The sequence below is a fragment of the Schistocerca piceifrons genome, chromosome 2, assembly GCF_021461385.2.
Source record: "Schistocerca piceifrons isolate TAMUIC-IGC-003096 chromosome 2, iqSchPice1.1, whole genome shotgun sequence".
Lineage (NCBI taxonomy): Eukaryota > Metazoa > Arthropoda > Insecta > Orthoptera > Acrididae > Schistocerca > Schistocerca piceifrons.
Genome location: NC_060139.1, coordinates 964,425,590 through 964,452,843, shown reverse-complemented (window position 1 = coordinate 964,452,843; position 27,254 = coordinate 964,425,590). Strand labels below are relative to the sequence as shown.

At 43.4% G+C, this 27,254-nt stretch overlaps 2 protein-coding genes and 1 pseudogene across 2 annotated transcripts in view; 1 reads left to right on the top strand and 2 right to left on the bottom strand.

The window, feature by feature from the left end:
- LOC124776584 overlaps positions 1-8,048 on the top strand; it is a 244,231-nt gene extending 236,183 nt beyond the window's left edge. The window contains exon 3 of the mRNA XM_047251636.1: positions 5,409-8,048. Coding sequence (XP_047107592.1) covers positions 5,409-5,620 — 212 coding nt within the window. The 3' untranslated portion in view covers positions 5,621-8,048. The remainder of the gene's footprint in view (positions 1-5,408) is intronic.
- A 1,794-nt stretch (positions 8,049-9,842) lies between these two features.
- LOC124777021 (protein quiver-like) overlaps positions 9,843-27,254 on the bottom strand; it is a 50,508-nt gene continuing 33,096 nt past the window's right edge. Inside the window, exons 2-3 of the mRNA XM_047252273.1 lie at positions 24,270-24,401; positions 9,843-10,172 (exon numbers count right to left, since the gene is read on the bottom strand). Of these exons, the coding sequence (XP_047108229.1) occupies positions 10,039-10,172; positions 24,270-24,401 (266 nt within the window). The 3' untranslated portion in view covers positions 9,843-10,038. The remainder of the gene's footprint in view (positions 10,173-24,269; positions 24,402-27,254) is intronic.
- LOC124778613 lies at positions 25,000-25,116 on the bottom strand (annotated as a pseudogene).

Sequence of the window (27,254 nt, the reverse complement as noted above, 5' to 3'; positions counted from 1 at the left end):
AGAGACGACGAAAGTAATGGGATAGCGATATGCACATCTAGGTGGCTGTAGTATCGCGTATTCGGTGTATAAAAGGGCAGTGCGTTGGCAGAGCTGTCATTTGTACTCAGATGATTCATGTAGGAACGTTTCCAATGTGATTATGACTGCGCCATGGGAATTACGAGCCTTTGAACATGGGATGGTAGTTGGAGCTACATGCATGGGACATTCAATTGGGAAATCATTCAGGAATTCAATATTCCGAGATCCACAGTGTCAAACGTCCAAACGTTCGTTATCTGACGATGAGACATCTGTGCTTGCCAAGGGAGGAAATTTTGCTGTTAGTCCGCGTTTTGTGCCCACGGAAGAAATTATAGCCAATGTAGAAGCAGGAATTCGCAGTGTAGATTCTGTAACAGCTGAAGAAATCCGTATAGAAACAGTGAGAATATTAGCCAATGCAAAACCGCCGAAAAGTAATATAACTGTGGGTAAGAGAAGAGCTTTAAAACTCCTGAATGACGACGATAGTATTTTGGTTCTCCCAGCTGACAAAGGAAGCGCAACGGTGGTTATGGATGTGGCCGACTATTAGAGAAAAATTACGGATCTACTGGATCCGCAAGCATATAGGAAGCTGAATAAGGACCCCACTAACAACGTTCTCAGAACTGTGTCGCGGTTAATAAAAAAGTCCTCCATTGAAGAGAGTGTACAGAAAGGTCTCTGCAGTTCGGTTGCGCTACCACCGAGGCTTTATGGATTGCCCAAAATTCATAAAGAAAATGTTCCGTTAAGACCGATACTAAGTGCCATTGGTTCACCCACCTACTCGTTAGCCAAGTTTTTGACTACGCTGTTAAAACCACATGTGGGCCGTTCGGACTCGTATATAAAGAATTCGACACATTTCATCAGCAGATTGAATGGCATAGTGGTCCAGCCGGAGGACATATTGGTCAGCTTCGATGTGGTATCGCTGTTTACCATGGTTCCACTTAATGATGTATTGAACAGCTGGATCGAATTTTTCCTGCTGATATTTTAGAGCTGTTTAAGTGTTGTTTGACGACCACATACTTCAAGTGGAATGAACAGTTTTATGAGCAAACGGATGGCGTGGCTATGGGAAGCCACCTAAGTCCCATAATTGCAAACTTCTTTATGGAGAAATTCGAAGAACAGGCCTTAGGTACTGCCAGAAAGAAACCAAATGTATGGTTGCGATACGTGGATGACACGTTTGTGTTGTGGAGACATGGTAGGGAGGAACTAAGCCGGTTCCACGAACATCTGAACAGTATAAACTCGAGAATTCAGTTTACTATGGAGGAGGAGCCAGACGGCAAACTACAATTCCTCGATGTGCTTGTGTTTAGAAACGAAAATGGTAGTTTGGACCACTCAGTGTACCGCAAACCCACGCACACGGACCGTTATTTGCACCGGGATTCGAACCACCACCCACAACAGAAGCGGGGTGTTATCAAGACGTTAGCGGACAGAGCTAGAAATATTTGTGAACCTGAGTTGCTCGACGCTGAGATGGAACATCTCCACAATGCACTAACGAAGAACGGATATTCGTCCGCCGAAATAAAACGTGCGTTCAGGCAGCCACGCAGAAATCATACTGACGTACAGGCTACTGCAAAATCTAAGGTTTTCCTGCCGTTTGTTAAAAATGTAACGGAAAGAATAGGGAGGATCTTGGCGAAGCGTAATATTACCGTAATTTACAAGCCCACCAGGAAGATACAGGAATACCTTGGGCCTGCCAAGGACGCTTGCAAACCATTGGAAAAATCTGGAGTGTATAGGATCCCATGCAGCTGTGGTGATGTTTATGTGGGTACCACCAAAAGAACTGTTTCTAAACGTTTGGAAGAGCACAAGGGAAATTGTAGAAGAGGAGAAACGGAACGATCAGCTGTTGCGGAGCATGCTTTCCAGCCAGGGAACCACAATATTCGTTTCGAGGGGACGCAAGTACTAGCGGCCACGAGCGGATACTACAAAAGGCTCTACAGGGAGGCAATCGAAATCGCTAAACACCCAAATAATTTCAACCGAAAGGAGGAGGGCGTCAAATTAAACGGTATATGGATGCCGGTGTTAAAGAAGATGTGTACCACTCGTCCACTACTGGGTGATGGCAACGGCGATCGACGGCGACGGACAGCGGCCAATTGCACTGACGTTTGCAAAACACGTGACATCACGCCGCGGCGCGGGGGCGCGCGGACACGGAATTTAGCGGCAGTCAGTAGCGAGCCAGTGGGTGTGTTGGACCTTCCATCAAGCTTTGGACCCCCTTGAAGATGTCTCCCGCAGTCGGAGACGAAACGTTGGGAATCACCTCAGAATTCATCAACCGACCACGGCATAACAGCCCGGATAATTATAATGGACTTAACCTATTGTTCTGTTAAGTGCCTTGTCAATCAAAAGGAAATGGGGGTGATGTGGAAAAGCACTACATACCTACATACAGAGCTGTACCGATAGTGGTCCTTCATACAATCCATTTGCATTTGGGACAGGGAATACTGGGTACCAGAAGTACTCCCCACTAAACACTTAAAGATAGTGTGCAGTGTATATATTTAGAGGTAATAGTATAGCAGTCCTTTCAGTTCACTCTAGAACTGCACAGGGTGAACGAAATAAAACTGACCAGTGAAAACATTTATTGCACTTTAAGATGTGCTACCATCATTGGCGCCCAGGGGAGATGATTTAAGTTGGGTTGCCTATCTTAAGTTGCAAGAAATACACTCCCGGAAATTGAAATAAGAACACCGTGAATTCATTGTCCCAGGAAGGGGAAACTTTATTGACACATTCCTGGGGTCAGATACATCACATGATCACACTGACAGAACCACAGGCACATAGACACAGGCAACAGAGCATGCACAATGTCGGCACTAGTACAGTGTATATCCACCTTTCGCAGCAATGCAGGCTGCTATTCTCCCATGGAGACGATCGTAGAGATGCTGGATGTAGTCCTGTGGAACGGCTTGCCATGCCATTTCCACCTGGCGCCTCAGTTGGACCAGCGTTCGTGCTGGACGTGCAGACCGCGTGAGACGACGCTTCATCCAGTCCCAAACATGCTCAATGGGGGACAGATCCGGAGATCTTGCTGGCCAGGGTAGTTGACTTACACCTTCTAGAGCACGTTGGGTGGCACGGGATACATGCGGACGTGCATTGTCCTGTTGGAACAGCAAGTTCCCTTGCCGGTCTAGGAATGGTAGAACGATGGGTTCGATGACGGTTTGGATGTACCGTGCACTATTCAGTGTCCCCTCGACGATCACCAGTGGTGTACGGCCAGTGTAGGAGATCGCTCCCCACACCATGATGCCGGGTGTTGGCCCTGTGTGCCTCGGTCGTATGCAGTCCTGATTGTGGCGCTCACCTGCACGGCGCCAAACACGCATACGACCATCATTGGCACCAAGGCAGAAGCGACTCTCATCGCTGAAAACGACACGTCTCCATTCGTCCCTCCATTCACGCCTGTCGCGACACCACTGGAGGCGGGCTGCACGATGTTGGGGCGTGAGCGGAAGACGGCCTAACGGTGTGCGGGACCGTAGCCCAGCTTCATGGAGACGGTTGCGAATGGTCCTCGCCGATACCCCAGGAGCAACAGTGTCCCTAATTTGCTGGGAAGTGTCGGTGCGGTCCCCTACGGCACTGCGTAGGATCCTACGGTCTTGGCGTGCATCCGTGCGTCGCTGCGGTCCGGTCCTAGGTCGACGGGCACGTGCACCTTCCGCCGACCACTGGCGACAACATCGATGTACTGTGGAGACCTCACGCCCCACGTGTTGAGCAATTCGGCGGTACGTCCACCCGGCCTCCCGCATGCCCACTATACGCCCTCGCTCAAAGTCCGTCAACTGCACATACGGTTCACGTCCACGCTGTCGCGGCATGCTACCAGTGTTAAAGACTGCGATGGAGCTCCGTATGCCACGGCAAACTGGCTGACACTGACGGCGGCGGTGCACAAATGCTGCGCAGCTAGCGCCATTCGACGGCCAACACCGCGGTTCCTGGTGTGTCCGCTGTGCCGTGCGTGTGATCATTGCTTGTACAGCCCTCTCGCAGTGTCCGGAGCAAGTATGGTGGGTCTGACACACCGGTGTCAATGTGTTCTTTTTTCCATTTCCAGGAGTGTATTTTTGCAGAACAGTTTTATTTAATTTACTCACCCTGTAGATCACAGGTGGGCTACCAGCGGTCCATGGTCCTGATCTGGAGCATGATTCGTTTCAGTCCATTCTACAGGAGACTTTCGAGGGAGGGAGAGAAAGAGAGAGAGAGAGAGAGAGAGAGAGAGAGAGAGAGAGCGAGACATGCATTTTACTCTGTACAGAAAGCATTTTCAAATTTCCGCCATTTTATTGTTCACATTTTCACAGTTTGTCTTCTGTATAATTGGGCCAATATACACGGTGATTCAGCTGCCCCTACCACTGGGTTTTATGCAAACCACAATGCCTTCAAATACCGCACGTTACATTTTCACAGTCTCTCGTTTTCTACACGCAAACTATTAGTCCTACAGAAAAAATGAACCTGGCCCTTTTGTAGGAAATTTTATGTAGCTCAATTTTGTACAGGGATATGTTTTCGCTAAACTCCGTGGTTTTTGAAATTATCCGAGAAAAAAGCACAAAAGTTACCACCAACGGCGTTTTTTCTGAATAACTCAAAAACCATAGCCTCCAGCAAAAACGTACACCTGTATGAAATTTAATTACGTTAAATTTCCTGCAGAAAAGGTCGTGTTAATTTTTTCTGTTGGGTTAATAGTTTGCATGTAGCGAGTGAGAAAATATGAAAGTCTATCATGTGGTTTTTGAAGGCAATGTGTACTGCAAATTTTGAACAGACATCTTTCTGACCTAGAAACGCGACTGCCAACTCGCTTTTGTGTCAACTCCTTCTTGGTGTTGCGATTTTTTTCCGTCAGCGTGTGTTTGATTTATACAAGTCAGGACGTTGTTTCTTTCTAACAGCGTTACAGAATTTTGCAACGGAAGTTTTGCGGACAACCGTTGTAAAACTTCGTAAGTAAAGAACCATTGTTCTCGACTCGTAAACAAATGCAAACATCTGAAGAAGGGGTGAATACAAAATGAATACACGTCGTGTTTTGAGGCATAATTTGTTGTCGTGGAGTGTTGGGAAAGAGGGTGCCATTGAGATCGGTGCGCTGCCCCACAAACACTAACTTCACGGTCTGTACAGTTTTGATTTCGTACGCCATGAGCGCTGCTGTCGCTGCTGCTGGCCCGACAGCTTGAGTGCGTATGTCACCAAAGGTTGTCGACCATGGCCTCCCTACGTGAAAACCAAGTGCATGGGGATAACTGCTGTGTCTGGTTTGTGTCCAGCAGACGTGACGACGGGAGAAGTGAGCACGGCGCGGCACTGCATCTGGCTGGGTCACGACGACGTTGATGCGTGCGCCGCCATCAGCGCCTCTGCCGACGTCACGTACTGCGCCATCTGCGACTACGACCTGTGCAACGCGGCCGGCCTGCCAGCCGTGACGTCACTGCTGCAGCTGCCACTGTGGGCGCTCGCCCTGCGACTGCTTTCGCCCTGAGACCAGGGCGCCACCCATGCTGTGGATCCTCCCCACTGGGGCCGTCTGAGGAACTCGTACTTAAGCTATTTATTTGATACAGACACGTATACAACTTGAACACATAAAGTACATTGGAACAATATAAATAGATGTAGGATGAAAATAGTTTCATTATTATTTTGCTAAAAATATACTGTAAGATTGTGAACGTGCGATCGCTGTACACGGTGATCTGAAGAGGAGCGAACTTGATAATCAGTAGGAACAAACACTGTCTTTGGATATCGGTTTCCAGAAGAGTGACAAGGGAATTTCTAGGAAGGCACCGTCGGTTTCCTCGCCAATTTTCGATGTATTTTGTTCCTTTGGAACTGCTTACAACTTTTATGTCTCTTTCTCGCCAGTTTTCAACTAGATCGGCGTTTTTGTCTACGATCTTTTTGACTGTCTCTTTTTTTCTTTCTCTGGGACCAATTTCTGTGATTTCGTTTATCATTCAAGTCTTCCTATTATTTTTTTCTCTATTTACCTTATGACGACTCTCTTTCTGTTCATAGTATCTCCTTTACGTCTTTTACTATCATATTATCAGATTTAACTGGCAATTCAATTTATTTTCACTAAAAGCTTTGCAAGTTATTAAAATTTGTGAAACAATCACGTGTCGTCTTTCTTAGTTCCCTTTTCATCACTTCACACAATCAGTCAAGTTTAATTTGTCAGGAATACGAGTTTTAGAGAATTCTTGTAGTTGTCGTAAAAACTGAACATGCCTAGATACTGTTATAGTGCTACTAAATACCGAAAATTTTTTTAAAAAAGAAAAAGGAACAGCAAATGAAATGACTATGTGCTCTTAAACGAAATGTGTGTTCAGGTTCAAATCACGTTATGGATTCTCCACAGAACGCAAAAGTCACTTCTTAGGGGTGTGATTGCTGAGCCACAGAAAAGCAATACCGATGCCTGGTCTTTGCAAAAAACGACAATACGTCCCAGCATTCTACTGCAGAAAAGTCCTAGCTCAAACCGACTAGAAAATATACCCACTGCTACGTTGTACCCATAAATTCGCAGTTTAGCGCTTCCGTCATAAAAACAGTTTCTTAAACAGACCATTTACTGTTCCAATTTTACCCTTTCCTCTAAATATGTTTAGCATGTCTCATTGCATTCCTCGAGAGAGAAGAATATGCAGCACTACATTTCTCTTTATCTGAAACAACTCGGCGCCGTAACGTAGGAGAAAATGTGTGTGTAAGTGATCGATTCTGTTCTTAATGGAATTTGTTAACAGATAAAATAGTCGTCTAGTAATCATAGCAGTCCTTCATTACCTGATACTTATGGAAGAATTCAACAACCCGAGCTTCTCTTGATAAAGCCCAATACAAATGCTCACCTTCGGATAACCGTGTTACCACGCTGACTTTATTATATTCTGCCCTTCTACATGATGTATATAGCAGAGCCTTTTAAAAATAAAAAACAGGTTTCAGAAACTATTCTCTGCGTCACAAAGCTGCCTTAACTGTGTAAATATAATTAAAAGCCACTGTTGTCGCTTATCTAGTTCCAAATACCCTTCCTTCTTAGAAGTAATGTTCCCATTTTCATTTTTTTCCTCGGACCTTACATAGTTCTCAACTATTGCGTCCTTTTCATTTGTGGACAATTTAAACTGGATGTAACGAAAAGGAATAACACTGTTTCATCAACTTGGTTGGTATTCACGTTGTGTGTATATATGTTTGCTGTAATGAATATGGTGGTTTAGCTTTATGACTGAACTCACTGTGCCTGCTACGTGCCTGAATAAAGAGCAAATTTTCATGATATGTAAATACATGCCTTTAGCAGCAGAGTCCTTCGATGTATTTTCAAAATATATGGATTTACACAATGGAATCATTGTAGTGTCTGTTTACTAGTGCCTAGTGTCAGTAAATGGTGTAGAATTTTAATATATGGATTTTGCTGCAAGTCCGCGATGACAATGTTTTTTATAACAGAGAAAGGCACTTGAAAAGTATTAGAGTACACAATTTTTCATGACAAACACGGGTCTTACATAACGGAGCTTCAGCGAATAGGTTTAAAATGTTTGTTCTGAATACTAATATTATACACATATATATTCAACGAAATGCAATACTCAAAGTGTGTAATGCAAACACTCGATACATGAGATCGTATTGTAACTTCCCGGCAGTGTTAATGTACAAGAGTACCGTATATAACAAAAGGAAGGGTAATTATTGTGTGTGGTAGCAGAAAATGGATAATCTTTTTCATGTAACAGAAATTTTATGTCAGTTTACTGCATCTGTTGTTCATGGATGTGACACTTAAATTTAGCTTTTAATTATGTAAAAAACTGTGCTGTTTGTATTTATTATACTCAAAGGGGGATTGTATCTGAATAAAGTTATTTTACCTATCCCAATCTTCGGCTGATATTATTTAGTTATATAGTGAGTAGCACTGTTTTGCTATGGTGACTGCTGTAATAATTATTTTTATGACATTACTGAATAGATTTATTCCCTATACTCTCGTTCTACTTATGAAGTAAGTAATATTTCAGTAACATTCATATGTGAAGACAAACGTAAAGTTTTCTATTTCACTTCGTTTCCCTTTAATAATCATTCTTGTTAATTACATGCAAATCAACGTCAGTGCACGTATAAGATATGTACGCAACACTGCAATTGGAGAACAGTTTTTTATTGGAAGAGAATTTGACCAGGTAATTACACTCTGGTCTTCCCTATACACTGCTCTTCACCTGCCTGCCACTACCCACTAGCAAACATGTTGGCTTATCACTAACATTAATCACTGCATACTACTGTATTGAAGGCAGTTAATACACCGTATAAAGTTATTCTACTCAGTGCACAATTGCAGTGCCAATTGTGTTTCCTTTTATTAGTTTCTAAATACAAAATGTATCCATTACGAGAACGTTAAATCACCGCTTGCAGCGTGTACTTTTGTGTCTATAGATGACCACTGGCTAGTTGAAATGAAAGCATTTTCCCATGCTCATGTGATGTTGTCAGAAAAAGTGAAAGAACATATCTAATTGTGTTGTGAACAGTATTTGCTGAGAGCCAATGGAAAAGTTGTCTTATCAAACATCTTACACATTTCGTATTACACCAATATGCACTAGTGTGTAGGTATAATTAGTGAAAGGTAACCTTGAGGAATTTTTATAAAACGCCAAACAAATTTCTTCGTAAGAGGGAACACCAAAGATTTCTTAAATCGAAGCAGCCAATAATCCAATGAACCACAGAAAGTCTGTCAGTAGAATGAAACATGTGACAGCCTCACAGTGTCTAAAGTAAAAGAGAAGCTTAGCAGTGTCATAAAAATCAAACTAGATCCTTATCTTTCTCCTCCAGTTTAGTATACACTGGCAACAAGTAGCTAATACTACTTTGCTCCATCAAACTTCACTGTCACAGTTGCCTTGTTATGTAACTATTATCACATCAGACCCAGTTATATTTGGCAAGAAAGCGAATCTGTATTATCTGTGGGCAAGAACTACTTCAGACTTGATCAAAGATACATCACAGCTATACATTTGACAAAAGGAAGTGGTTAATTTTCGACGGCAGCTGAAGAGTCCCATTGTGATAACACTGAATAAATTTCGGTTGCAGGATTCCATTGTGTAAATATCGAGATGACATGTCAGTGAGTTTTCAGTGACCAATTATTTATAGTTTTAAAATAATTCCATAGTTTCGTGTATTGCAGGTTCAAATTGATACATTACTGGTTTTGGCCATAAAAAAATCTTCACATCTGAGAACATGTGTAACTTGGGGAATTCAGATTTTAAAATGACTATTCATCCACTAAATTAGGCAAATATAAATTAAAAATTACGATCTAGATGACACATTAAATTTATTGTTTTGTCCGTGAGTACTGTCAGACATTAAGAATTTCTTGAACTGTAATACCATTTAGTACTTACACAAGTCCCCAGACAGTTACTGATTTATTGAAATGAATTGTATTCAAACAAGACTGGCCATTTTCTACACATGTCAAAAATTTTAAGAATCATCTTTCCAGAATAGTTTTCTTCCTCAGGTATTATAATAAGAAACAAATGTGCTAGCATTAATCTTTAATCTGCAGCTGATACTGATGATGACCAGTTAAAAGTAGCAACTGGATGTGGAATTAAGTCAAGGTGCAGCTGAAGCTGTTGTTTATTTAGCATACTGAAATTTATTAAAAATATTGCGTCACATCCCACAGTATGTTGCAGTTTAGTAAGCATACGTGTGTCGATATCGAAGGTAAGAGAATTGATGTTATGTTAGCAATTGCATAAGAAGCTTAACTTCAGATTACATCAGCATCCTTTTTTCCTTACACAGTAATGTGAGGCATCAGTGAGGTGTCTAGATCTCGGAACCATTGCAGCCATCAGATCTGCATACAGTGCTTATGAAGACGACCTGCCCTGCACCTTGCGGCACACAGCCCTCCAGAGTGGATTCGCCATCGCTGCCTGTGCAAGAGCGCTGTATGCCATCTGGAACCGACACAAACACAAGGGCATTAGAATGGTTCATTACGTAACCCTTTCTCCCCATGTGACACGTCAGATATAGCCCTCGGGAGTGGAGGCGCTGTTGTTGTGTCTGCCAGACCATTGTGTGCCATCTGAACTAGCACAAACACAAGAGCATCAGAAAGATTCATTAAACAACCTTTCCTGTCTTGCGCTATGTGAGACACAATCTGTCAGAGCGGAAGTATTACCCTGTTTGTAGGACTGCTGTGTGGCATCTGAAACCAACACAAATACATACACTAATACTACAATAATAATGAATTGGGGATGCGTCCTCCTTTTTGTAAGTACACAAATTATTGTTCTGTTTTATCATCCAAAGAAGTTTCATCACAGTTGTCAACCTCAGTGTCTTTTTTATTATTTTCATTTTATCCTACATTTTGTGTGTTCTGCGGCTGCCAACCAAAATCAGCCACAGGTTTACATCAGTACACTATGAGGGATGTTTGAAAATCATTTACACTGAATTTTTTATTATCCAATCTATAAAATGTATGTGCTGGTAAAATTCGTGGTCTGTGTCCGTTTTTCACCAGCATAACAGGACGCAGTACTTATAACCAAGCAAAAGAAAACGTACATTTGGTACATAAAAACAAACTTGTCACTACCAAGGATTTGCAAAATACTATAATGGTAAAGTAAAAAACGGACATTCGCTACGAATTTTACGAGAACATACATTTTAAAGGTAGGATAACAAACAAAAAATTCACTGCTGACGATTTTCAAACATCCCTTGTGTTTGCAGATAACATGGTGTTCTAATGTAGACCTGCGTCCGATTTAAGTTGGCAGCCACGGAACACACACAATGTAAAATAAAAGGATAATAGTAAAATAACACTGAGGATATCACTACTATGGTTAAAGATGTTTGAGTGATTAAATAGAACAACAATTTGTGTACTTGCGAAAATGCGGACCCTTTTCTAATTCGTTATTGTTTTTCTGCATGCACTGGAACCGAGCTCAGAACTTCAATATGGTACTAACACAAGAGCATTACAAAGTTTCGTTACACAAATCATCCAGATCCCTAACTGCAAAATACATTCGAAATCTTTCCATCAGCAATACAAAATGGGAGCCAAGCATAGTTGTTTCATCAGCCTCCTCGCGCATTCCATACCCTTTACCAAGAAACCTCCAAGTGACCCCTTCTCCCATAAAAACGAATGTTCACCAATATTTATCCATCATATCATCTCTACCTCTTCCCTCCCTATTCTACACCTCATCAGGATTTCTCAATTTTTTTTCCTCATTTCCCTTCATATCATGACTCTGTTGACACGCCAGTCCCCTAATATCCACCGAACACACACGCAACTGTGCGTTGTTCACTGGTTTTCGAGTGGTTTTCCCACGTAAAGTCCATGTCTCATGTCCATAAGTGAAAACTGTTAACATACATACATGGCAAATTGTAGTTCCAGAAACGTCAGAAGTGTATTTTTTTGTTCTGCGTACTTTGGGAAAAGTACTACACATCATCTGAAAAGCTCTGTTATTTTCTTCCGCTTCCATTTAGCCATCGTGTTCAAATGGCCTAAATAAAGTCAGAAACAGTTCCATGAACGTACTGTTAATTTGTACAAGTTTTCTTTGAATGTTAGTAAGACATTAACTTTGTCTGATTCTAACAGTTTTTTCGAACAGGTTCTCTTGAGATCTTACACTTACCGTTGAAGTTTATCTGCACTACAGTAAACAGTTAAATTTCCTCTGCAAAATGATTGATATAGGACACCCTATGCAAAGTGTGACATTATACATTGAACGTTTGCGTCTGAGGTGGGCGTGTCCCGCAGCCTCTGAAGCAGAGAGGGGAGGCTGCCGATGCATGTGGCTCTGTCAGACTGGCTTACCGCCAGAAGACTAGTATGGTGGGTTTGGAGACTTATCGCCACGTAATATGGCGGCCGGGCTACTGAAATTTTAATACAGACACGTGCTGTGGACACCAACCAATTTCCAGAGATGGACAACGCGACATATTAAAAAGCATGACGCCCAGTTCATTTCAGTACAAATCTATATAGGTCACATACAAATCACTTAATATACTTGAAGTTGAACGAATAAGTCACATACAAATCGTTAGAAATTACCAACAGTTTACTAAAAAAATGGTCTAGCAGTGATCATTATGTCAACTTAAGAAGGCCTTCAAGACAAATCAAGAATTACACTTGCATTTGCCAGTAAAGAAATACCAAGTACCTTCAGTAAGTAATGCAGTATATTCTTTTCTGAAAGCAGGTTGATCTTATCCAGTATTCCATTACACCATATTAATCCCCGGATTCCATTATACCATATTACGCCCCATTCTTTTGGCTAGAAAACACAATTTTTCAACATAATCTCCGATCAAAACCAGGCATCAGGCCATCTTAGTGGTAGAACCTGCGGGTCTGCATGGTACTGCTTTACTGCTAGACGTCGGAGCCAGCCTCTTGTTGCCCCAATAATCTTCCCAACTTCCACGTACTGATCCCGCAGAGTGCACCCTTCATTGGGCAAAACACTTGGAAGTCGGAAGTTGCGAGATCCGGGCTGTAGGGTGGACGAGGAAGAACAGTCCAGTGAAGTTTCGTGAACTCCTGTAGAGTGCGCAGACTTGTCTGAGGCCTTACATTGTCATAGAGAAGGAGAACCTCGTTTGCATTTTTGCGACGAACGTTCCAACATTGCAGGAGTCACAGCTGGGTGCGGCCAGTCGGCGCGCGGGAGAACGAACACGTTTGCACGACCTTGTTGCGATGATGACATGCGCCTCGCCCAACGACTTACCGTGCTTTTGTTCACTGCCACGTCTTTGTAGACACTCGGCAATCGCCTACGTATATCTGAGATGCTCTGGTTTTCCGCCAAAAGAAACTCAAACGACAGCTCTCCGCTTGGAAAGCACCTCCGTTACACACGCCATTTTGAAGCCTATATGTAATGAAGCCTCCTATCGGGACTTCATGAAACAACTGGGAATATTATACGATCTCCCGCAACAAATTTCACATTTTTGCAACCGAAATTGGCCGAGAAAAAGAGTGTTGCATTACTTACTGAACGCCGTCGTAATTCAACGAGAACTGACAGTTGTATAGTAACTCAGTATGAAATGAAGCTGATTCAACACGTAAGTTACCTAGACATAACAAAAAGTACCCTTTCAGGAATCTGAATCATAGAATTTGTAATGTATTTTTTTCATTTGTTTGATTAATTCCAGTCGATTAATATGTTCCCTATCAAAATCGGCAGTAATTGAAATTGTGCTGTGTCTGTTACAAAACTCATTAGACCAAAGGAAAGAGCAGTTAATTTTTTACCAAAAGAATGGAGTGCCCTTTTACTTTTAATTTCCGAATTTAAGGAACTGTTAATTATTTAATGAAAGTGTATATCATAGTGACTATCTTTTTTGTTAAATATTAGTAAACTATTAATCGTTTAAACTCCTGCATCAGGTTATTTTAATAAGTTCGAGTCAGCCACACTCGGGTGTTGCATTTATTTTGTGGTTTAACTAATAACTTATTTCGAGCTTCAGCACTCTAGACATGCAATATTACAGCAGTGCCTACAGTTCTTGGGGTTTTCCACGTAGTCTACGAACTTTAACATTTATTAAAGGTACTATGTGCTGAACTACTTCAGTAGTGAGGAAACAGAGACAATTTAAGCTTACGTTATACATCATGAATTGATACAAACTGGCGTAAGAAACTTTTTCTTCAAATAAAATTCAGTCACATTAACATAAATAGTTTCATCTCTGCTACGGCGATCTACAGCCATCACTAATGTAGCGCTATATTATGTACTTATATCTACTGTGACGGGAAAAAAATCGCAACACTAAGAAGTAGTTGTGCGACTTAAACGAATGTTGATAGGCGTACTTCTACATCTGAATGATGACGTATATTCAGATTTCACGCCAGTCGCATTAGAGTAGCGCTAGTATCGTGATACTGCAGTAAGACTTGGTAGGAATGTAGCCATCGTGCATGACCGCTGGCAGTGGTGGTCAAGAGACTATACGGTTGCAAGAAGATCGGACTCTGGTGGACAACATGGCACTACCGACAGGGAATATCATCATATATGGCATATGGCTGTGACGCATCTTACTGCATCTGCAGTAGCAATTTGACAAGAATTTGGCACCTCAGTGACAAAGCGAACTGTTACAATTAGGTTACTCCAAGGAATGCTCCGAGCCAGCCACCCTGTAGTGTGCATTACACATATCCCAAACCGCCGCCATTTACGGTTTCAATGGTGGCAAGCAAGAGCTCATTGGAGGACAGGATGGGGATCTGTCTCGTTTTCTGATAAGAGCTGGTTCTGTCTCGGTGCCAGTGATACTCGTGTGTTCGTTGACAGGAGCCAGTTCAGGAGCTGCAACCATCCTCTCTAGACACACTGCAGCTGCACTTGGACTTTCAATCTGGTGATTCGACACGTCGTGCTGCCATTCTTAACAGCATTCCAGGGGACGTTTTCCAACAGGATAACTCTAGCCCACATACCGCTGTTGTAGCACAACATGCTCTACAGAGTGTCGACATGTCCCTTCGCCTACTCGATCACCAAATATGTCTCCAATAGAGCGCATATGGGACATTATCGGACGACAAATCAAGCGTCATCCTCAAGCAGCGTTAACTGCCCCCGTACAGACCGACTAAGTACAGCAGGCGTGGAACTCCATCTCACAAACTGACATCCGGTGCCTGTACCACACAATACATACACGTCTGCGTGCTTGCTTTGAACGGTCTGGCGGTTGCACCTGTTATCAATGTACCAGCATTTCAAATTTGCAATGTCTTATCTCGCGCTTGCATTAACCAGTGATCTTGCAATGTTAATCACTTAAATGTGTTAACTAGACAAATTTATTCGCGAAATTTCATTACTGTACATTGATTATTTTCGGTGTTGCGATTCTTTTTTCCATCAGTATATTTAGGTGCAGCTTATGGACGACTTCTTACTAACAGTAAGAGACTTAGTCACACCCTTAAACTTCCCTATCCCCTACCCCCCAAGACCCACCTCCCCCAAGACAACGTATAACTAGGAATGCCTTTGCATTTTAGAGCTCAATACTCTTTATTTATTTTTAACAATATATAGAGTTTCATTTTCGCATTTTGTGCGTCATTTAGACACAACACAGAGAAAAAATACTCTGATAACGTTTATTTTCTTGCACTGGATGGCACACTGGATGGTAAACTGTCGGCCGCGGTGGTCTAGCGGTTCTAGGCGCTCAGTCCGGAACCGCGCGACTGCTACGGTCGCAGGTTCGAATTTTGCCTCGGGCATGGATGTGTGTGATGTCCTTAGGTTAGTTAGGTTTAAGTAGTTCTACGTTCTAGGGGACTGATGACCACAAATGTTAAGTCCCATAGTGCTCAGAGCCATTTGTACCATTATTTTCTTTTACGGCAAACTGATCATATTTCAAGCAGAGACCCATCACCAAAAATTCATGGTTTGGATGGTATGGGACGTCGAAATTTGAAACGGTCCACATATAGTATTAGCTAAACGAGCGCTCCGAAATATTTTGCCTAAATTCATTATATCTGGCAGTATTTCCTTAGTGCGTCTTGGGTGAATAGCTTTCCTTTTAGTGCGTGAATTTACTTTTGGTTCGATTATAACAAATGGTTCAAATGGCTCTGAGCACTATGGGACTTAACTTCTGAGGTCATCGGTCCCCTAGAACTTAGAACTACTTAAACCTAACTAACCTAAGGATATCACACACATCCATTCCCAAGCCAGGATTCGAACCTGCGACCGTAGCGATGGCGCGGTTCCAGATTGTAACGCCTAGAACCGCTCTGCCACTCCAGATTATAACAGTCAATTGTACTTTAATTTATTCTAGTGAAAGTGTATCCCCACCACGTATGCTGGGGCATATGGCGAAGGGGGTGGTGATTTCGACGCCCCTGTGGCTAAACATCGACAACAGCCGGTTGCCCAGCGGTTATATGAAGATTCTTCCCCTTTCAGGCATCTCCAGAAACTACGTTGGAGTCCCCGATGGATGGCATCAGCTACTCGTTAGCGGTCGTCAGGGGTGAATATGGAATATACCTTGATGAGAAGAAGATGTAGATGTCAGAACAGGACCCTCCAAGTCTCCTAGCACGAGAAATCCTTCACTGCAGTGGCCAACCATCTGCTACTGTTCTTTCAAATATGTGTGAGCCCCTTGTAAAACCGTTTCTGCTCCTGATTCTTGTCAAAAAAAAATGTCAGAAACTTTCTTTCTGCAGTGTCTGTAGGGATTCAGAGGTCTCCCATCCTTTACAGGCGTACAGATAGTGATCCGTACGTAGTTTACTTGGAAATTTTGTATAAAAACATAGGCCATCTTCATCCTATGACCTAGGGAAAATTTTCCACCCTTCCTTGCCTGAGCTAAGCAATGCTGTAATCTTCTGTAGGGAAACCAAAGCGAAGTTTGGATTTAGAAATCCAAAAAAGGCCAGTTCCTTCGTAAACAGCGAAGTATCAAAATCTAAAAATCTGGAAGCTTACGTTCCTTCTTTCGTTGCTCACAAGTAGGGAGTAATAAGAAAAGATGTTAAAAGTCTTGAACAAGCAGAGATTTTGAAAGTCATACAGTCTATATTTTCCGTTATAGGCGTTCGAAGTATTGCTACGCATTATGTAAGGGATGGTAAATAATAAAGAATCAACCTACAGAGCTGCTTGTTGACCTTCGAGCCTCAAATTTTACAGCGTGCTGTATTTGTCCATGGACACGGATGTCCTGTAGATTCTTATGTGTCAACTGCCAGGCAGTGCTTTATATGCCTCCGATACGGGCACATCAGCAAACAATTGTTGGTCTCAGATAAAATGAAGCAAATGTAGTGGGCTACATTCCGTAGAATCCCACACTTCGTCTCTCACTCTTTGTGCTCGCTGTGGCGGTCAACACCCATCCACGGGTCAATCCTGTCCTACATATCATAGACGGCGAAGAGCTCTGGAACTAGGAACGTCTAATAACAGAGACTTAGGGGTTGCACTGAACATTATCAGTACCCTACCTTGGCATCCGTCACAGAGGGACAACATATCCATCCTGTGTCGATCTTTTCTGCTCAAACAAACAACAGCACGCCAAATTACCAAAACAAAGAACATTTCCCGCCAAGCATACAAGGTTATTAATACGCAAATGGGATCGTTGCTAAACATGTTAATGAGGCTCTTCAGACAAACACTGCTCTGTTGACATGCAGAAGTAAGAGAACGCCGTGATGTAAATGAGTGATCTTACTATCGAAAGCTGCTATACCCCACGCAACATGCAGTCACTCCTCTAAGTCAGAAACCCTATCTGCTTGGTGCCAACAAGGTAACAATCATTCCAGTCCAATTGAACAGTGTCGTGTTTGATTGTGATCCGTCGTTTGATTGTGATCCGTCGATCACCACGTGTGTCTGCACATTCGAACAATGCAGGAGTCACATCTGCGTGCGGCCGGCCGGCGTGCAGAAGATCGGACAGGTGTGAGCGACCTTGTTGCGATGATGATATACGCCTCGACCGACGATTCACCGTGCTTCTGTTCACTTTCAGGTCTCCGGGGATATTCTGCAGTCGCCTATGAATATATGCGATGTTCCAGTTTCCCCCCAAAAGAAACTCAACGACAGCTATCTACTTGAAACGCAAATCGGTTACAGACGCCAGGCATCGAAACTTCATGAAACTATAGGGGCTGAAATGGGAATATTCCACGACGTCCCACAACAAACTTCGCATTTTTCCATTCGATAGCGGCCAAGAAGAAAAAATTTATTGCATTGCTTATTGAACGTCCTTCGAATTATTATTATTATTATTAATAACAATATCATTAGTGGCAGTGATCAGACAGGAAGTATTGGCGAACTGAAATCTTCCAACTGCTGACAGTTTTGAAATAAGGAGTCCAGCAATCAAATTATCTGCAAACAGTAGGAGGAAGTGTAGTGCGTACATTTTAATTTGGTTGATCTTAAATGTGGGTGCAGGGTGTAGGTGAAGCAAGTGTCGCTAGGGAGAGCAGTAGTGCAAAGCAAACACTTTTTGTTTGCTCTCAAAGTAAGTATCTGAGAAGGAGCTGTTCGTAGCACTCACTAAGAAACGCTTCATCCTTCTACAGCAGAAAGCTTTTAGAAATAAGTAGTACCAACAGTCTCAATGACTCATTCCTTCATGGTGCAATAAAAGTCGTACAAAACTATCATTTATCTCTCGTCATTTTAAAAATGAAAAATTTCAAAGAAAATTCTTTTTCATTATAAATTTTAGTTAGGTGCTAATGATGATTATGGTGGTGGAAGGGGTAGGAGCAGGAGAGGGGGGGAGGGGGGCAAGAGCTAATATCTGATAGTCATTTGTACACTCCTGGAAATGGAAAAAAGAACACATTGACACCGGTGTGTCAGACCCACCATACTTGCTCTGGACACTGCGAGAGGGCTGTACAAGCAATGATCACACGCACGGCACAGCGGACACACCAGGAACCGCGGTGTTGGCCGTCGAATGGCGCTAGCTGCGCAGCATTTGTGCACCGCCGCCGTCAGTGTCAGCCAGTTTGCCGTGGCATACGGAGCTCCATCGCAGTCTTTAACACTGGTAGCATGCCGCGACAGCGTGGACGTGAACCGTATGTGCAGTTGACGGACTTTGAGCGAGGGCGTATAGTGGGCATGCGGGAGGCCGGGTGGACGTACCGCCGAATTGCTCAACACGTGGGGCGTGAGGTCTCCACAGTACATCGATGTTGTCGCCAGTGGTCGGCGGAAGGTGCACGTGCCCGTCGACCTGGGACCGGACCGCAGCGACGCACGGATGCACGCCAAGACCGTAGGATCCTACGCAGTGCCGTAGGGGACCGCACCGCCACTTCCCAGCAAATTAGGGACACTGTTGCTCCTGGGGTATCGGCGAGGACCATTCGCAACCGTCTCCATGAAGCTGGGCTACGGTCCCGCACACCGTTAGGCCGTCTTCCGCTCACGCCCCAACATCGTGCAGCCTGCCTCCAGTGGTGTCGCGACAGGCGTGAATGGAGGGACGAATGGAGACGTGTCGCCTTCAGCGATGAGAGTCGCTTCTGCCTTGGTGCCAATGATGGTCGTATGCGTGTTTGGCGCCGTGCAGGTGAGCGCCACGATCAGGACTGCATACGACCGAGGCAAACAGGGCCAACACCCGGCATCATGGTGTGGGGAGCGATCTCCTACACTGGCCGTACACCACTGGTGATCGTCGAGGGGACACTGAATAGTGCACGGTACATCCAAACCGTCATCGAACCCATCGTTCTACCATTCCTAGACCGGCAAGGGAACTTGCTGTTCCAACAGGACAATGCACGTCCGCATGTATCCCGTGCCACCCAACGTGCTCTAGGAGGTGTAAGTCAACTACCCTGGCCAGCAAGATCTCCGGATCTGTCCCCCATTGAGCATGTTTGGGACTGGATGAAGCGTCGTCTCACGCGGTCTGCACGTCCAGCACGAACGCTGGTCCAACTGAGGCGCCAGGTGGAAATGGCATGGCAAGCCGTTCCACAGGACTACATCCAGCATCTCTACGATCGTCTCCATGGGAGAATAGCAGCCTGCATTGCTGCGAAAGGTGGATATACACTGTACTAGTGCCGACATTGTGCATGCTCTGTTGCCTGTGTCTATGTGCCTGTGGTTCTGTCAGTGTGATCATGTGATGTATCTGACCCCAGGAATGTGTCAATAAAGTTTCCCCTTCCTGGGATAATGAAATCACGGTGTTCTTATTTCAATTTCCAGGAGTGTATTTTCAATTTTTCGATGGGTGCTCATGGCGTACATGTTTAACTTGAACCTAAATGTTACGAGCCTGCCTACTTGCACGACACGCAGCGCACCAGAGACGACAACTGCAATTCTGTGAATCGGGTGGTCTTTGTGCTGTATCTGCACTGAAGAGGATGACGTATAAAGTTGTGTGACAGCTGCAGTGCTATTACCGCTTTTCATGTAATGCCGATTTCCAATCTAACTGTATAAATACAGTGTTCAAACAAGTTTCAAATTGTTTTTACGCTTTTAAGTTTTATCATACAAAATATATTACGTTCCTTTGTCACGAGCGAAACGAGCTAATCTTTAGCTTTTACAAATTACGTTTACGATCTACTTTAAAGACACAGGTTGTGCCACACTTTAGAAAAGTATGAAAGGTATTCTACTTCACATCGTTTAATATACACTGCGGTGACAAAAGTCATGGGATAGCGAAAAGCATGTACACACATGGCGGTAATATCGCGTAGACAGGGTATAAAAGAGTAGTGCAGCTGTCGTTTGTACCCACGTGATTCATGTGCAAAATTTTCAGACGTCATTATTGTTGCGTAACGGGAATTAACAGACTTTGAGGGCGGAATGGAATTTGGAGCTAGACGAATAGGACGTTCCATTTCGGAAATCGCTAGTGTATTAGGTCTTCCGAGATCCATAGTGTCAGGTGTGTTCCGAGAGTACCAAATTTCAGGCATTACCTTTCGCCAGGGACAACGCGGTGGTCGACGGCCCACGAAGCCATGGACCTGTCCAGCTGAACCGATCGTTGACTGAAAATGGTTATCTTCGGCTATTTGGGGACCAGTTGCAGCCTTTTATGGACATCAGATTTCTGAACAACGATGGAACTCTTATGGATGACAATGCGCCATGTCACCGGGACTCAGGTGTTCGCGATTAGTTTGAAGAACATTCTGGATAGTTCAGTGAACGATTTGGCCACCCAGATTGCGCGTCATGAATCTCATCGAACATTTATGGGACTTAATAGAGAGGTCAGTTCGTGCAAAAAATACTGCACCGGCAGTAGTTTCGAAATTATGGACTACTTTGGAGGCAGCATGGCTCAGTAATTCTGCAGGGGATTACCGATGACTTGTTGGGTCCATGCCACGTCGAGTTGCTACAATATGCCGGGGAAAAGGAGGTCCAACACGATATTATGAATATATCCCATCACTTTTGCCACCTCAGTGTACACATAGTATACAAACACTTTCACTTGTCTGGAACCGAGAGTTTACTGGCCCAACTGGCTCCTGTGACTGCAAAATTTACTGATCCATAAACCTCCCTACCCCCTGAATCATTTCCCTTGCCATGGTGGGTAGGCTTACATGCCTCAACGCTACAGAATATAGATAGCTGTGCCATAAGTGCAGCTACAGCGGAGGGTATCTGTTGAGAGGCCAGACGAACGTGTGGTTCCTGAAGAGGGCAGCAGCCTATTCGGTAGTTGCTAGGGGCGACGTCTGGATGACTTTGCTGTGCTAGTACCGTGAATGGCTAAAAGCAAGGTGAAACTACATCCGTTCTTTTTCCCGATGGAATGCAGCTTTACTGCATGGTTAAACAATGATGCCTTCCTCTTGAGTAAGATTTCCGGAGGTAAAATTATCTAGTCGGGTCTACCCAGAAGGATGTCGTCACCACAGAAGACAAAACTGGCAATCTGCGGGTCGGAGCTTGGAATATTAGGTCCCATAATCTGGAGATTAAAAAAGGAAAACTGATAGGTTTGAAGTTAGGTGTAATATGTATCAATGATGTTCTGTGGCATGATGAACATACTTCAGAGAGGGAAAGCTTAAACGGAACTTGTAGAGAAACCAGACGGCATTGATAAGAGTCGAGAGGCATGAAAAGCTGTGGCCGAGAAGGGAGTCAGACGTGGTTGTAGCCTAGCCCCAATGTTATTGAGTCTGTACACTGAGCAAACAATAAAGAGAACCAAAGAAAATTTTTGTGAGCGTATTAAAGTTCACGGGAAGGAAATAAAAACTCTGAAGTTCTCCAGTGACATTGTAATTCTGTCAGAGTCAGCTAAGGACTAGGAAGAGCAGTTGAACGGGATGGACAGCATCTTTAAAGAAGGTGTAAGTGGGCTGCTTCTGTGTTGGCAACGCTGTGTAGCGCTTTGCATTGGAGGTCTGACTGCGCTTTCTTTGTAAGAGATTCTGTGGCTGGTCGGACTCGTTGGTGGAAGTTAATCGCCAGTACTGTGGGGCAGTTGCAGGTGAACAGCCAGCAGTGGTGGATGTTAGATGTGAGAAGTTAGCATTGATGGAGAGTAGAGGTCTGAAGTGTTAGCGTAGGTTAACGATCTGTACATGTTCGACTTGGAGACTGAATATTATTCATGATTATATACCTTTGTACTGGATGTCAATGGACGATTTATATTCGTGTTTGAACTGGATGTCGCATTATTAAGGTACAAAAAAATACATTATTTAGTTTGCAACAAAATCTTTCATTTGCTAACCACATGCCTATTAGTAGTTAGTGGCTTTATTAGTTAGGCCGGCCGGAGTGGCCGTGCGGTTCTAGGCGCTACAGTCTGGAACCGCGTGACCGCTACGGTCGCAGGTTCGAATCCTGCCTCGGTCATGGATGTGTGTGATGTCCTTAGGTTAGTTAGGTTTAAGTAGTTCTAAGTTCTGGGGGACTGATGACCACAGCAGTTTAGTCCCATAGTGCTCAGAGCCATTTTTTTTAGTAGTTAGAATCTTTTATTTAGCTGTCAGTATTGACGCTCGCTGCATTGCAGTAGTTCGCGTAACGAAGATTTTAGTGAGGTAAGTGCTTAATGAAATGTATAGGTTATTGTTAAGATTTCTTTTTAATCAGAGCCATTCTTTTGAATTAATTATTTGAAGTCAGGTTGTAACTTTTTTGAGCAGTCGGATTGCGTTGCGCTAGAATATTGTGGGTCAGTGTTGACATGATAAGAAAAAGTAAAGAGAAAGTATGCTCAATACGTCCAGTTTTACTCAGCTGTTTCAGAATCAAATAATGTAGAAGTTTCATCTTCTCAGTCATTCTGCAATTTAAGTAGAGACACACTCATTTCAATAAAGAAGTTTCAAAGGTTATAAGATTATCTTCAACAAAAGCAAAACAAGAGTGATGGAATGTAGTCAAATTAAATCAGGCGATGCTGAGAGGATTAGATTAGGAAACGAGACAATAAAAGGAGAGGATGGGTATTGTTGTAACTGACCTAGTCGAAATACAGAAGATGTAAAATGTAGACTGCCAATGGCAAGAAAAGCGTTTCTGAAGAAGAGAAACTTGTTAACATCGAATATAGATTTAAAGTGTTAGGAAGGCTTTTCTGAAAGTACTTGCGTGGACTGTAACCATGTTTGGAAGTGAAACATGAACGATACCCAGTTCAGACAGGAAGAAAATCTTTTCAGATGTGGTGCTAGAGAACAGTGCTCAAGATTAGATCGGTAGAACACGTCACATATGAGGAGGTACTGAATACGACTGGAGAGAAATGATATTTGTGGAATAACGTGACTAAAAGAAGGGATCGAATGACAGGACACATTATGAGACATGAAAGAATCACAAATTTGGTATTGGAAGAAAGTGTTGGTGATTTGGAAATAGGACAAGGGATGAATGTAGTAATCAGGTTCAAAAGGATGTGGGTTGCAGTAGCTGTTTGGAGATGAAGAGGCTTGCACAGGGCAGAGTAGTGTGCAGAGCTGGACCAAACAACTCGTCGCATTGAAGACTACAATAACAACAAAAACTTTTCCATAAATATGCATTTTTTGCTCTTGCTGCTGTAGTTTTTAGGTAAATTGATCACTTTCTTCCCACATGTAATGTCTATTTTCTTGTCTCATAACTGTGTTGATACGTTTTTATTATATCTTCTAATTTTTAGCTCTGATTAAGGCAGTAAAGCCAAAACCAGTTATCAGTTTTAATGCAGTAACATGTACCCAAGATGTAATTCTAATTGTAATCCGATTCATAGGGTATCGGTCTCCTCAGCAGCTCCAAATGGGCTTATTTCGTGTCATTCTTAAGGATTTTATTACAATAAGCATCCCACGCCACTATTTCCTCTACAATAAGAACACTCCTCTGATCGGCGTAGAACGTGCACATGATACGTTGTAGAGCAATTCGAAGGAATCTCACCTGTGGAGTTTTTCTTGACACAGAACCCATCCTCGTCTGGGCAGGTCACCAGTAGGTCCTCAGGATCGCTGAAGGGATCTCCACAGCGATAGTCCTCTGCGGAATCGCATACGTAGCACTTAATGGCGTCAACTGAAACAGATAAGGAGCTGACTGAGTGGTTGCGTTTGGTGGAAGTGATTTACTATTGAATTCTTCCAGCTTGCTGTTTATCACTGAATGACTACGTTGTGTGAATGACTCTGATGAATATTCCTGAAGAACAGCGTTTTCTATATGTCATTGTGGGAGGAAGGGATGGAGAGTGCGGAATCGAGAACTGCCAGTAAGACTACGGCTCTTCAAGAACACAAAGAGCTTTAAATTCACATCCAACCGAAAGATAAACATCACAAATATCATACGCCCTCACTGCATGAAACACTGGTAAAATGTTTGGAATTTATACCCGAAGACGGGAACAGAGTTTGGTTATAAGGAATCGCTACATACCTCACTTTGCATACTACTAAACTAAACTAAACTCCTCCTGAACAGGCCATGAAGGCCCAAAGGTACCAACCGGCCGCCGTGTCATCCTCAGACCATAGGCGTCACTGGATGCGGATATGGAGGGGCATGTGGTCAGCACACCGCTCTCCCGGCCGTAAGTCAGATTACGGACCGCAGCCGCTACTTCGCAATCAAGTAGCTCCTCAGTTTGCCTCACAATGGCTGAGTGCACCCCGCTTGCCAACAGCGCTCGGCAGACCGGATGGTCACCCACCAAGTGCCAGCCCAGCCCGACAGCGCTTAACTTCGGTGATCTGACGGGAACCGGTGTTACCACTGCGGCAAGGCCGTTGGCCCCTACTTTTTACACTACTTAGTGCTGAAAGTACCACAAACTACAGAGGCCCTAGCCACTTGGATCGAGCGCAACCGCTTATAAGGGAACTGATATCAATCGCACGACACAGGGCCGTACTTATCTAAACACTCCTAAGCTGAAACCACAATGTCGAAAATTTTGTGATGCCTATCCTGCAGAAAACAGCATTTTAGGACAATTTCCAAATAAAAATCTGTAAATACAGGATGTTTCAAAAATGACCGGTATATTTGAAACGGCAATAAAAACTAAACGAGCAGCGATAGAAATACACCGTTTGTTGCAATATGCTTGGGACAACAGTACATTTTCAGGCGGACAAACTTTCAAAATTACAGTAGTTACAATTTTCAACAACAGATGGCGCTGCAAGTGATGTGAAAGATATAGAAGACAACGCAGTCTGTGGGTGCGCCATTCTGTACGTCGTCTTTCTGCTGTAAGCGTGTGCTGTTCACAACGTGCAAGTGTGCTGTAGACAACATGGTTTATTCCTTAGAACAGAGGATTTTTCTGGTGTTGGAATTCCACCGACTAGAACACAGTGTTGTTGCAACAAGACGAAGTTTTCAACGGAGGTTTAATGTAACCAAAGGACCGAAAAGCGATACAATAAAGGATCTGTTTGAAAAATTTCAACGGACTGGGAACGTGACGGATGAATGTGCTGGAAAGGTAGGGCGACCGCGTACGGCAACCACAGAGGGCAACGCGCAGCTAGTGCAGCAGGTGATCCAACAGCGGCCTCGGGTTTCCGTTCGCCGTGTTGCAGCTGCGGTCCAAATGACGCCAACGTCCACGTATCGTCTCATGCGCCAGAGTTTACACCTCTATCCATACAAAATTCAAACGCGGCAACCCCTCAGCGCCGCTACCATTGCTGCACGAGAGACATTCGCTAATGATATAGCGCACAGGATTGATGACGCCGATATGCATGTGGGCAGCATTTGGTTTACTGACGAAGCTTATTTTTACCTGGACGGCTTCGTCAATAAACAGAACTGGCGCATATGAGGAACCGAAAAGCCCCATGTTGCAGTCCCATCGTCCCTGCATCCTCAAAAAGTACTGGTCTGGGCCGCCATTTCTTCCAAAGGAATCATTGGCCCATTTTTCAGATCCGAAACGATTACTGCATCACGCTATCTGGACATTCTTCATGAATTTGTGGCGGTACAAACTGCCGTAGACGACACTGCGAACACCTCGTGGTTTATGCAAGATGGTGCCCGGCCACGTCTTTAATTTCCTGAATGAATATTTCGATGATCGTGTGATTGCTTTGGGCTATCCGAAACATACAGGAGGCGGCGTGGATTGGCCTCCCTATTCGCCAGACATGAACCCCTGTGACTTCTTTCTGTGGGGACACTTGAAAGACCAGGTGTACCGCCAGAATCCAGAAACAACTGAACAGCTGAAGCAGTACATCTCATCTGCATGTGAAGCCATTCCGCCACACACGTTGTCAAAGGTTTCGGGTAATTTCATTCAGAGACTACGCCATATTATTGCTACGCATGGTGGATATGTGGAAAATATCGTACTATAGAGTTTCCCAGACCGCAGCGCCATCTGTTGTTGAAAATTGTAACTACTGTAATTTCGAAAGTTTGTCTGCCTGAAAATGTACTGTTGTCCCAAGCATATTGCAACAAACGGTGTATTTCTATCGCTGCTCGTTTGGTTTTTATTGCCGTTTCAAATATACCGGTCATTTTTGAAACACACTGTAAGAAGTACTTAACTCAAAAGATTTAGGTAAACCTTTCATGATTTAATGAGTTAATATTATTAAGATACTTAAGACTATTTATTAACATCGCTTTAAACAACCTTATTTTAAACAAGTTGAGATTCTCATCCACACAAAAAATTACCTATTGTAACTGGCAACAAACATGTTTTTATGCAAATGCTAAATAACAAATGGAAGGTGTCAACTAAGCAAATTTTATCATCTTTTAATTGAAATACGATACTTTTCCAAATAATCAGCCTCAAAATGAACGGCTTAAAACAATCTGATCCGCTAATTGCTCTGCGCCTACACTACAACCAATGGAGGTATTTACACTGAAGCGCCAAGGAAACTGATATAGGCATGCGTA